Source organism: Chiloscyllium plagiosum, chromosome 7, assembly GCF_004010195.1.
Source record: "Chiloscyllium plagiosum isolate BGI_BamShark_2017 chromosome 7, ASM401019v2, whole genome shotgun sequence".
Classification (NCBI taxonomy): domain Eukaryota; kingdom Metazoa; phylum Chordata; class Chondrichthyes; order Orectolobiformes; family Hemiscylliidae; genus Chiloscyllium; species Chiloscyllium plagiosum.
In genome coordinates, this window is record NC_057716.1 from 59,795,064 (window position 1) to 59,806,975 (window position 11,912).

The window sequence follows — 11,912 nt, forward strand, 5'->3', positions numbered from 1 at the left end:
CCCTTTGAGATATGCAATCCACATGCAAATTATCTTTGAGACAAAATGGTGCCAAAGGGTTATTTAAAAAGAAAGAACTGTGGAAAGATAATAGAGAACAAAAGACATTCAACTATTTGGGAACAAGGTGTGTTATTTCTAACTATAGAGGCCTTCTAACTTATTAAAGCATTAAATGGAACCAAAGCTATGATAAATGTTGTTGGAAGAAGTCAGAAAAGTGGTGGAGGGTGCTTGACATAAAGCTCTTCATCTATTATGAGCAGAGAATCCTGGCCCTTGCAGGAGGAGACTGGGACTGCTCCTATGGAGATGCCGAGACATCCAGGTCCTGACAACTGAGTGAGTGTCACTCTTCATTCCACTACAACTCTCACAGTATGCCCTGCTCTGTAAGTCAGTCTCATTCATTACTATACATTTCTATCCAGAGGCCACAACACTGTCTGTCTGTCGCTCTCTCTTGTTTTGCAGGTGCCAGTGGGATGTCTGTAGAGATCCAGCTTGCTCCACCAGAAACCAGGTCTTCAACCTCCTGAGGACAAAACTACTGAGGCCTAGAAAAAGCATCGGCAAGGCTGCCTCCTGCACTCCGCATCAGCTCAGGTGCTGACACCCACCGGGACCATTTGCCTTAGAATTATGGAAGCTCAATCTGGGTAGCTTCTCACAGTGACAGGTTTGCAACTGGCCAAGGAAGAAATGTCGCAGGTTGCTCATCCACTTTCTCCCCCAGCCTTCAGGCTCCAATTTTGAAGAATAGCTTGCTGAGTTAACTTCACATGTCAGCAAACCCTTATCCTCCAGAACACCCATTACCCCACATTTTCTTTGGATGGACTGTGGTCCTTTCCAGAATAACCTAACCAGCAGCCTTGGATGAGAAGTGCCCATACCCCAAGTGATGTAAGTACATTACATCACCCCAACCACCTGCAATGGAGCCATAGAACTGACCAAAAGCGCAGAGTGCAGAGGCACAGCCCCCTGACCAAGAACATCCCAAGTGGACTGTGTCACAACTCCTTGAGTAACAGATGCCTCAATGGGTTTCAGAGAAGATTATTCCCTTGAATCTTTGAGACATGGCTGTTTGCTTGCTGCACATGCACATGTTAGCACATGGTGAAGGTGTGAGATTAACAAAGCATATTGCTTTGGAGTAAGATGCATGCCCCCTTGACTATTGATTGCTGAACAGCAAAGCACACTGGTTGCATAACTGTGCTGACTGGCATAACAAAACAAGGCAAGGCTCAGATAGTGCTAGGGGAGCAAGTGACCAGCCCTGCTCTAATCCATGAATTGGGTGCCTGTCCCTGCCTTCAGGATTCCTGCTGAAGCCTTTCAACGCTCGTTGCCAGTGCACCCTGCAATACAAGTCTATTATTAAAGAGGGCGCTGCAGTGTTATCAAAGTGCTGTCATTATGGTTTTGAAGGGTTGGCCAGTGTCAGATGCCTATTTCTGTGGATGAGGGGTGTATGTGGCTAGCACCTGTGGATCATGCCTACAGAATTTATTTGGTCATAAGCAACGTGAAGGTCCTTTACGGTAAGCAGTGAGCCAAATTGCCAAATAACTGCTCCAATTTCCATGTCAACTTTTCTTGAAGTCCAGCTTGTTCAGTGTATTTAGTCAGCTGAGTTGGGTCATTAACAAGGCAATAATCTCCCTTAACTGGCTGCTGCCTAACACTATGCCCTTTGTCAAACGCATAAAAGAATGGAGTGAGATGCTTCTGATGTTATGATAGGCCTGCCATAATTGGTACCATCATCTACATCACTCAGATCCCTTTAAGATTCCAGCTTGTTAAAATGATAATGTTGAACAAATCTGTTGAAAGATCGTATAATTGAGTTGATTTTTTTTGTTCCCATGAAAACTATATTGCTCCTGTCAGATTTTATTGTACCTGAAGCTTTCAGTACATTGGAGTACATAAAGCTTTAAAATGTTCCTCTTTATGGATGCTTATTTATGTTTAATTCTGTAGTTAGCTTTGTTGACTCAATAGTTTTCCATTTGACTGTACCAATAACCAAAATAAATTCAAACTATATTAGGTTCAACATAAATCATTATTGGTATGCAATTTCTTTGTTAACCAATTTAGTGCTGAATAATAAATATTAAATATAGATACATTTGGTAAAAATAAACAGAAACCTTATTTATTATTACAGCTATGCCATCATACTAATCCATTTTAATAATGAAAATAAATTATTTAATTATACAATTTAATTTGGTTTAATGGAAGTGGCACCAGTAGGGCAGTGTGTTGAATTCAGCAGTAATCACTTTTGAGAGATATCAAGTTATTGAATTTAACAAAGGTTAAACCAGATTCCTGTATCATAAATACCAAACATTTTTTAATAACCTCAAAAATACAGTCTGTAAAATCAGAATGGTTGGAAATTCATCAACTGCATATTTAAAAAAGGACCTGGGAATCTAGAATACATGGCACAGTTTCAGGAAAACTGGTCAATCATTTAAGACAAAAATGAGGACAAATTCCTTCAATCAGAGTGCTGTGAATCTTCAGAACCATTTACCTCAGAAGCCCAAGGATGCTTCATGCAAGAGTACATTGAAGTCTGAGCTAAAGTTTGCATCTATTGTGAAAGAGGTGTCATGACAACGATTAGCAAGTATCATTGTGAATGGTGGGTAAGTTCAAAGAACCATATGCACTCCTATTCCTATTTCTTATTTGCTTTGAAAAAAAAAGTTTTGCCTTGAGTTCAGTTACCAAGTTACCAATGTTGTAAGTTTGAAACACAAATGCATTTGTTCATTGACAGTGATTGCAACAGACATTGGTTAACAGTTTGTCTTTGTATGAATAACATATGCTGCTTTGGAAAAGTTCATTCCTCAACAGGGAACGGGAAAATTAGGAGAATCTGTAGCCCTTGTTTTCTGAATAGCTTCCATAACAACTTTACAGAGCAGAGATTTCCCCAAAGCAATGATCAGCATACTCATAGGCTTTCAGGTCATTGCCTCAATTATTGTTTATAGTTAAATGTGAATAAAATGTGTTGACAGCAGTACATTATCATCCCAGATGCATACCTGGACATCTGGAAAAGACAGTTTGCCAAGTTCTGAACATATTCACAGGTGAACAAAAGGGACCAGTGTGAGCAGGTCATTACTCTGCTTCTTGTTATTGGTATCATTGTAGTCAACATGTTGACCGGACAAGGGGTAATTTAAACTTCATCTTTTTGTTTTGAAGTTTTGAAAACTTTCAATACATTTTTCAGTGTCTGATAAGGTAATCATCAACTGCATTAGCTTTAGCGAATGAAGGCAGAGGCCTGGGGAGACCATTGATTCCTGAATCAATGATCTGCACAGATTAGTAGGCAAATGTGCATATGGCCGTTTAAAAGAAAAAATAAGTGACCACATATTTATTGGTGTGATCGATGAGATTTGTCAGATTTGTATGAGTTAAAAGATGACTTAACTCTTATGAAAGGAATACAGTTCACATGGCAGTCTGAGATCCACATACAAAACCAAGGGATAATTCAAGGCAAGGCCCAAGCGCCATGGAAACCAAGTCTGTGCAGTATGAGTGCTCGAAACCAGAAAGGATACCAAGGGGAATGTCCACAAAAGTACTAAAAGCATGTGCACTGCTATTTTCAAATGTTTTGGGTGTAGTGGGAGCAAGGCATGTGAAAAAATGTTTGTAGCTGAATGCTCCAATTATGGTAAATGTGTCATTTTATGAAATTTTGTTATTTTAAACCTGCAAGTAATGCAAGTAAATAACAACAGAGTTTAAAATGTAATCAGATCCAAGAAGGAAGAGAGTTAATGCCACAGAGGTTAGATATCAACAATCCAGAGACTTGAGATTGGTCAGTAACTCTCGGTGAAGAGAAACATTTTACTGAATTTAAACTGGATACTCATGCAGGAGTTACTATGTTGTCTGAAAAGTTAAAATGGTTAAGACAGATCAAGTTAAAACTTCTTTAAAACAGCAATGCCCAAAAGCAAAAATTTGAAAGCTAAAAGGTCAGAACATGACAAGATTTAAAAAAACAGAAAACAGATAATAATCTGAACCACTTCTATCTTACAGGATCTTATCAGCAAGCTAGCATGACTGTGTTTAAAGTTGATTGTAAAATAGACAGCATTGCTAAGGGAGACAGCAATACAGAACTTAGAGAATATCATATGAGATTTTCAGGACAGGATAAACTGAAAAATGAAAACCATACTACATTGCAGCCCAGTACAACATTAATTTGTCCTTTTACTACAAGAATAATATCACTCTAACACACACAAACACAGACTAATGAATAAAGTGCAGGTAGAAATTGAATGGCTGCAACAACAGGGGATAATTACAATGATCATCGTATCCATCAATAGTGTACATGTATGGTCACTGTTCTTAAACCAGATGGGAATATCAGAATCTGCATGAACCTGACACAACTTAATAAGGCTGCAACAAGGGAAATCCATCCAATACCATCACTTGATGAGACTTTAGGTAAAAATTTGTGAAGAGCAGTTTCCACATTAGACAAAACAATAGATTCTGCCAGGTAACTTGAGAGCAGGAATTAAGATTGTCAACTACTTTTACAATACCTTTTGGTCAATCCCATTTTAATTAATTGTCATTTGGACTAGCTTGGCAGGAATTATTCCAGATTACTATGTTTAGTATACTCCAAGAACATGAAGAAATAATATGCAACAATGTTATCTTCATGCACAATTCAACAAAGGAGGAACATAATTGGCAAATGAGGGAAGTTCTGAAAAAATTCCACGAAGTAGGCCTAACACTAAACGGCAAGTCTACATTTACAAAATCCATGGTTAAATTCTTAATTCACCTGGTGCAAGCCATGGGCATAAAAGTTGAATTTCCTCAAAGCAAGGATATAACACAGCTACAAAGATTTCTAGAAATGACCAATCAGTTAGGGAAACTCATTACAAATCTGTTAGCAATCAGTGAGTTATTGACAGAATTGTTTACATAAGGCTGATAATGATTATGTTTAAATAAATTGTTTCAAAGAAAGTTAAGAATTTGATCAGTTCTTCAAAGGCACTAACACATTCCAACTTCCAGTTAATAAAAATAAGAGTGGCTGTTTGACCATCCATATGTTTGGATGCAATGTTGAAATAAGTTGAAGAAGATGGTAAAAGAAAAACAATGTATATTGCTTCAAGGTCTGGAACAGAAGCTGAGAAAAAGTACATCCCATTTGAAACCGAAACTCTGGTGGGAATATCAGTGTGAGAGAAAATTTGGGATTACTGCAATGGGAATAGATTGAAACGGTTCACAAACCATTAACTTCTCTTCTCAATATGAGAAAAGGTTGTGAAGATGTCCTCTTGCAGTTTGCATCCAAAGTGAGATATAACTTGATCACAAAGTACAACCAAGGAAAGTAACAAAGAACAACCGATACTTCATTCTGAGCATGTGTTGAAGAGATTGAAAAGCGAGACTTGGGTTGATGCTAGAATGGGTGTCCTTACACCCTTAGTACATCCAAGCTTGTTGGCATGAAAGAAAGAATTGCATCAGATCAATGAAGCTCAAAGGAGGGATGAAGAATGTCTACAGATTAGAAGATATTGTTAGAAAGGATGGATAACATACATCTCTAATAATGCTATATTGAGACAATATTTTGAACAACAAAAATATCTCTTTTATGTTATAGTTGATTTGTTTGTCTTTCGTGAAAGATTAGTAATGCCTAAGGCACTCTGAAGTGCTAATCTCCATACATTAGATCAAGGCCTTCTAGAAATATTAAAAGCCCAGTAGTTATTTTGGTGGACAGAAATTTCTTGATTAATTGAATAGGTGATAGCAAACTGTAGAACTTGTGCAATCAGCAGTCATAAATGAAAAGAATTTTTATTGTCATCAGAATTTCCATCAAGACCTAGAAATGGACGTGCTTGAGTTTAAAGGAAAAGGTTTTCATCCTTATTATTAAGTATTAATCAAGATGAATTGAGACAAATTGTTTACACAGTAAATTAGCAGTCAGTGATAAAATCATTGAAAAGAATCAATTAAACACATGATATTCCTAATGTAATAATGTGTCATTCACAAATGAGAAATTTACAGGTTTCGCCAAGGAATACAACTTCATTCTTTCACGAAGTTTGACTTATTACCCTCAAGCAAGTAGAGAAGCAGAACAAGGAGTCACAATTATTTTAAAAATCCCAGGGAATAATAATAATAATGTTACTCTATTAATTGCATTTCATCACCATTGCAAAATGGATTATTGCTAACAAAATTGTAAATAGGGAGAAGGTTACAAACATATGTTTCCTTCACTGTCCAAAAGATATAAGCCTTCGTATTACCATGAGAGACCATAACATCATGAGAAATCATGAAGGGGTCCACAAAAGAAAACAAACCAGTAACTTCAATAATTGTCATCAAGCAAGAGTATCAATTCTTCATCTAGGATGTACGCCTAACAACTCGGAAGAATTATTATTGAGAAAACAAAATATATTCAGTGGAAACATTACAAGATATTACAAGAAGAAATTGAAGAGCTGTAATATCTTTGAACAGAGAACATTGTTATAATTGATCCTTAAGAAGACAGAGGAACCACTGCAAGTTCTACACATATCAAAGAATGAACACTCAGAGTGAAGGGAAAGTGCACCAGAACATCAAACACAAAACAAAATCCAGAAAAGTTTGAGTAGTGTTACAAAACTGCCACAAAGGCTGTCCCCATGACATTCAAGACTTTGGAAAGAGATAGGTGTATCTGGAGTAATGATGGGATGAATTTTTGGCTCTGAGGTTTTTTGGGGTATTATCTCTGCTAGAGTCAGTGAGATCTCTTACTGTATTTTACCAAATGTGCCTCATTAACTACCTACCATACACTGATGGTGTTCCTCACATACCGACTCTAGTCCCAGCTTGCCACCCACTGTTTACAGAACAACTAATTACTCAGTAGATATCTGCAGAAAGACCAGCACTCCTTGTGCCCGTGCTACCTTAAAAAGGCCATTTGTTCACCTGGAATTGGCTGTCCAGAACTGTATGCCTAATTTCTGACATTTTCCCCAAACGTTTCAGACAGGAGGAAATGGCATTGTGTTTTGCAGGCAGAAACCTGGAGGTCCTGCTCGATGGGGTGACACAAAGCCAAACTCTTCTCTTTCCCCAAGGACCAACAGTGAAGGCCACAACACTAGACTAAGCCAGCCTCATCTAAGGTTGTCACCCAGGTTAGTATTCTCTCTGGAGAAATGCACAGCACTGTGGGAAGAAGGTCAAGGATCTTCTCCACTCTGCCAGTGTAAGTACCGCCATCTTCTCTCTGTTATTTCTCACTCATTCTGTTTCCACTATGTCCAACTCCCACCCAAGGATCATGCTCTGCCACTCTCACTATTGTCTGCAAAATCTTTTTCCATTTGCTCTCCACCTACCCCAATCTCCCCAGTACCCAAACCCTCAACACTGTCTACTCACTCACTAGGGATACCTCCCCACCTGCACTGACAGTAACAAGCATGCCATCCACTTTCAAGTCCTATAATACCTGTGTCTCTCTCATAAGGAAAATAGCCTACAGTAGGTCTGAAAAAGTCAAGACAGTCTGTGTTGCCCAACATTTGGCTTCTCACCCCTAATATAGACAGCATCCTGATTCTAACCACCCTGAATGGCTGACTGAACATGTCCAAGACCTGAGATTGGTACTAGAGGCTGTCTTGACTTACTGTGCCGGAATCTCCTGAGAAAAGGCTATCCCCTTGACTTGACTGAGGACTGCTGACAACCTTGACAACCTTCCTTCCTATGTGTCTGTCTAAAGTGCAAGGCAAGACAGAAGTAATATGAACCTGGTACCTGTGGTTGAGATAATAAAGTGAATAAAGGCAAGACAAAGCAATGCAAGTCAGGAATGCGGTGAGCATCTGGGGAAATTCAGAGTGCATGAGTGCTATGACAGCATTCATAATCAAACTGATGTAATGGGTCCAATCCATGAGCAAGGAATGTGTCCCTGAGTGCTTAGTGTTCTTGCTGCAGCATTACAATGGGCCAATGGGCTGAGGAGTGGCAGATGGAGTTTAATTTAGATAAATGTGAGGTGTGCATTTTGGAAAGACAAATCAGCAGGACTTATACACTGAATGGTACGGTTCTGGGGAGTGTTGCTGAGACCTTGGAGTGCAGGTTCATAGTTCCTTGAAAGTGGTGTTGCAAGTAGGTAGGATAGTGAAGGTGGCATTTGATATGCTTTCCTTTATTGGTCAGAGAATTGAGTACTGGAGTTGGAACATCATGTTGCAGCTGTAGAAAACATTGGTTAGGCCACTTTTGAATATTGTGTGCAATTCTGGTTTCCCTCCTATCGGAAAGATGTTGTGAAATTTGAAAGGGTTCAGAAAGCTTTACAAGGATGTTGCCAGGGTTGGAGCATTTGAGTTATGGGAAGAGGCTGAATAGGCTGGGGCTGTTTTCCCTGGAGTGTTGGAGGCTGAGAGGTGACCTTATAGAGGTTTATAAAATCATGAGGGGCATGGATAGGATAAATAGACAAGGTATTTTCCCTGGGGTGGGGGAGTCTAGAACTAGAGGGCATAGGTTTAGGGTGAGAGGGAAGAAATTTAAAAGGGACCTAAGGAGCAACTTTTTCACGCAGAGGTGGTTCATGTACAGAATGAGCTGCCAGAGGAAGCGGTGGAAGCTGGTACAATTACAACATTTAAAAGTATCTGGATGGGTACATGAATAGAAAGTGTTTAGAGGGATATGTCCAAGTGCTGGAAAATGGGACAGGATTAATTTAGGATATCTGGTCGGCATTGGACTGAAGGGTCTATTTCTGTGCTAAACATCTCTATGACTTTACGATAGTTGTTGGGCGCAGCCCAAGGTACAGCAGTGACGTGCAGAAGCACCCTATAAATGGATTATAGATGTGCCATAGGAGTTTTAGGGGTTGGCACATATTGGATGCCAATGTCTATAGATATATGGTAAATGTAGCCAATATCCATGCAGTGCGCCCTGACATGTCCCGTGCCCAATGTCCAACATTGAAGTCTGTCAGAGCAAGACGTAAGCCAAATTCACCAGGTACTCATTCTGACTTCTCTGTTGAGTTTTCTTGACATCTAGCTTGTTCGGCACATTTGGTAAATTAGGAAGCTGAATATTAATGAGATAAGTTGGGTCGTTAATAAAGCATTTAACAAGATATAATGCCCCTTTATTGGCAACTTGCTACTGCCTAGCAAAATACTGACCATGCCACACAGAAGATGGTGCATGACGCTCCTGATGTCAGAATCAGATCCGTTTGAATTCTCAAATGATTCTGGCACAAAAGCTCGAGCTTGCTTTGATATTCAGTAAGATCGTGGCTGATCAGATTGCTACTTAAAATCCTCATTTCTGCTGACCCCTAAAAACCTTTCAAGTGCTTGCTTAACAAGAATATATCCTCCTCTGCCTTAAAAATATTCAAGGACTCTGCATCCACCACCTTTGTGGCAAAAGATGCATAACCCTCTGGAAAAAAAAAAGATCAACTAAGCTTTGTTTTAAATAGGCAACCTCTATTGTACAGTTCTAGACCTTCTGTTCCAAATTATTTCACAAAAAGAAACATCCTCTGCATATTGACCCTGTGAAGACCATTCATAATCTTACATGTCTCCTTTACTCTTAAAATCTCCAGCAAATACAAGCCTAACCTGATAAACTTTTCCTCATAAGACAACCCAATCATTCCAAGTATTATTCTGTTAAACCTTCTCTGAGCTGCTTCCATCACATTTACACCCTTCACTAAATGAGGTGAACAATGCTGTGCGCATAGCACGCCAACTGTAGGCCCACAGGTGGTCTGACTAACGGAAGCATAGCCTTCCTACTTTTATTCAGGAAGAATTTGTAACTGACACTTTAAAATAGGTTATGGAATACCAGATGTTATTCTCGAGGTGTTTTTTTTTCATAAGCTACTGAGATTACCGTTTCGAAGTGCAGGTGTCACCACAAGTTGAACATTTTTCACATTTATCCCCCGAGGATCCTGCATGTGTGCAGACACATTTCCCACAGATACATTCTCCATGGCCACTACATATTGCACCATCTTCAGAAATGCAAAGATCAGTGTTGGCTGTACAATTGCAGTATTCACCACTCCAGCCGTGGTGACAGTGACATTCTCCACAATCACACTGCCCATTACCTAGGAAAGAAAATGACCATTACACATTTGCTGAGATTCAAAGTCAGTATTTCACAGGAAGTTATCTATATTTTCGCCACATTATATGTTTAAACATGCAGCACTGGAAATACTAATTAGAAGTCTTCATAGTTATTAATAATGAATCAAAGTATTAATTCAATGGATTGATTTAAATCATAGTCATAGACACAAAAAAACCCCCAAAGAACAGTAGATGCTGGAAGTCAGAAACAAAAACAGAAATTTCTGGAAATGCTCAGCAGGTTTGACAGTATCTGTGGAGACTTCCTAGCATTGACAGTTTGGGTCCAAAGACCCTTCTTCAGAACACAAAGAGGTCATTACCACAGTAAAAGGCCCTTCGATCATCAATTTTGTACCAGTCAAAACAGCCACCTAACTATCGCAATCCCATTTTCTAGCACTTGGTTCCTAGCCTTATTTACCTTGACATCACAAATATACATCGAAATATTTCTTACAAATAATAAGGGTTTTTGCTTCTTCTACCCTTAAAGGCAGGAATTCCAAATTCCCACCATCCTTTGGGTGAACAATGTTTCCTCACAATCCCGCTAAACCTCCTGCCTCATACCTTAAATCTACGCACAAGAGTTACTGATTTCCTCCAGTTTCTTCTTGGCCCCCCGCTGTCTATACCCCTCATAATTTTGTGTATCTTCTTTTTGTAAATATATTTATTGGAAATTTTTTTAACTTTACAAACATATAAAATTATCGAAAAATACAATCATAACAAATATCAGTATAATAAAACCAAAAAAACCCACAAATTACAATACAACTACTGTCTACCAACCCTAATGTACCCTATAATACAAACCAAACCCTAACACTGTGCGAAGCAACACCAAAAAAAAGAAAAGCAAAAAAAAAACCACAAAACACAGAACAGCTATGCTCAGCGCAAAGCTCCCAAACAAAGGAATGGGAGCATTGTATACATACCCGTATTAACTCGGGAGACTCCCTCCAGGGCCCAGGGCTTGACAACCTGGTTAGACAAATGCCCTAGTTAGGATAACGAACAAATCTATATCCAAATAACTCAAGTAGGGCCGCCATGTCTTATAAAAATGGTCTGTTGTGTGGTGCACCATGTTTGTAAAAAAGTCCAAGGGAATGTGCTCCATAATTAATTTCTGCCATCCCAGCAAGCTCAGCGGATTTTCAAACACCCAATTCATCAGAATATTCTTCCATGCACAGTGTGCATGAATATTAAATAGTTTCTTCCCATGCCCGTCTAAAGATGGTACATTCGGTAGACCTAAGAGGAGAAATATCGGGTCTACTATGACTTCAGTCCTCAATACCCTCCCTATCTCTCCTGCCACATTCCTGTTCCACGTGGTTAAAGATGCCCTCCAACGCATCTCGTCCACATCCCGCACCTCCGCCCTCAGACCCCACCCCTCCAACCGTAACAAGGACAGAACGCCCCTGGTGCTCACCTTCCACCCTACAAACCTCCGCATAAACCAAATCACCCGCCGACATTTCCGCCACCTCCAAAAAGACCCCACCACCAGGGATATATTTCCCTCCCCACCCCTTTCCGCCTTCCGCAAAGACCGTTCCCTCCGTCACTACCTGG

At 39.5% G+C, this 11,912-nt stretch overlaps 1 protein-coding gene across 4 annotated transcripts in view; it reads right to left on the reverse strand.

Annotated features, from left to right (window-relative positions):
• The window catches only part of itgb6 (integrin, beta 6), an 88,856-nt gene that overhangs the window by 25,219 nt on the left and 51,725 nt on the right, over window positions 1-11,912 (reverse strand). For all 4 annotated transcript variants that reach the window (XR_006312150.1, XM_043693845.1, XM_043693848.1 and 1 more), the window contains one exon: window positions 10,069-10,291. Coding sequence is in view for 3 of the 4 variants with exons in the window: in XM_043693845.1 (XP_043549780.1) it covers window positions 10,069-10,291 (223 nt within the window). In the remaining variant the exon portion in view is untranslated. The remainder of the gene's footprint in view (window positions 1-10,068; window positions 10,292-11,912) is intronic.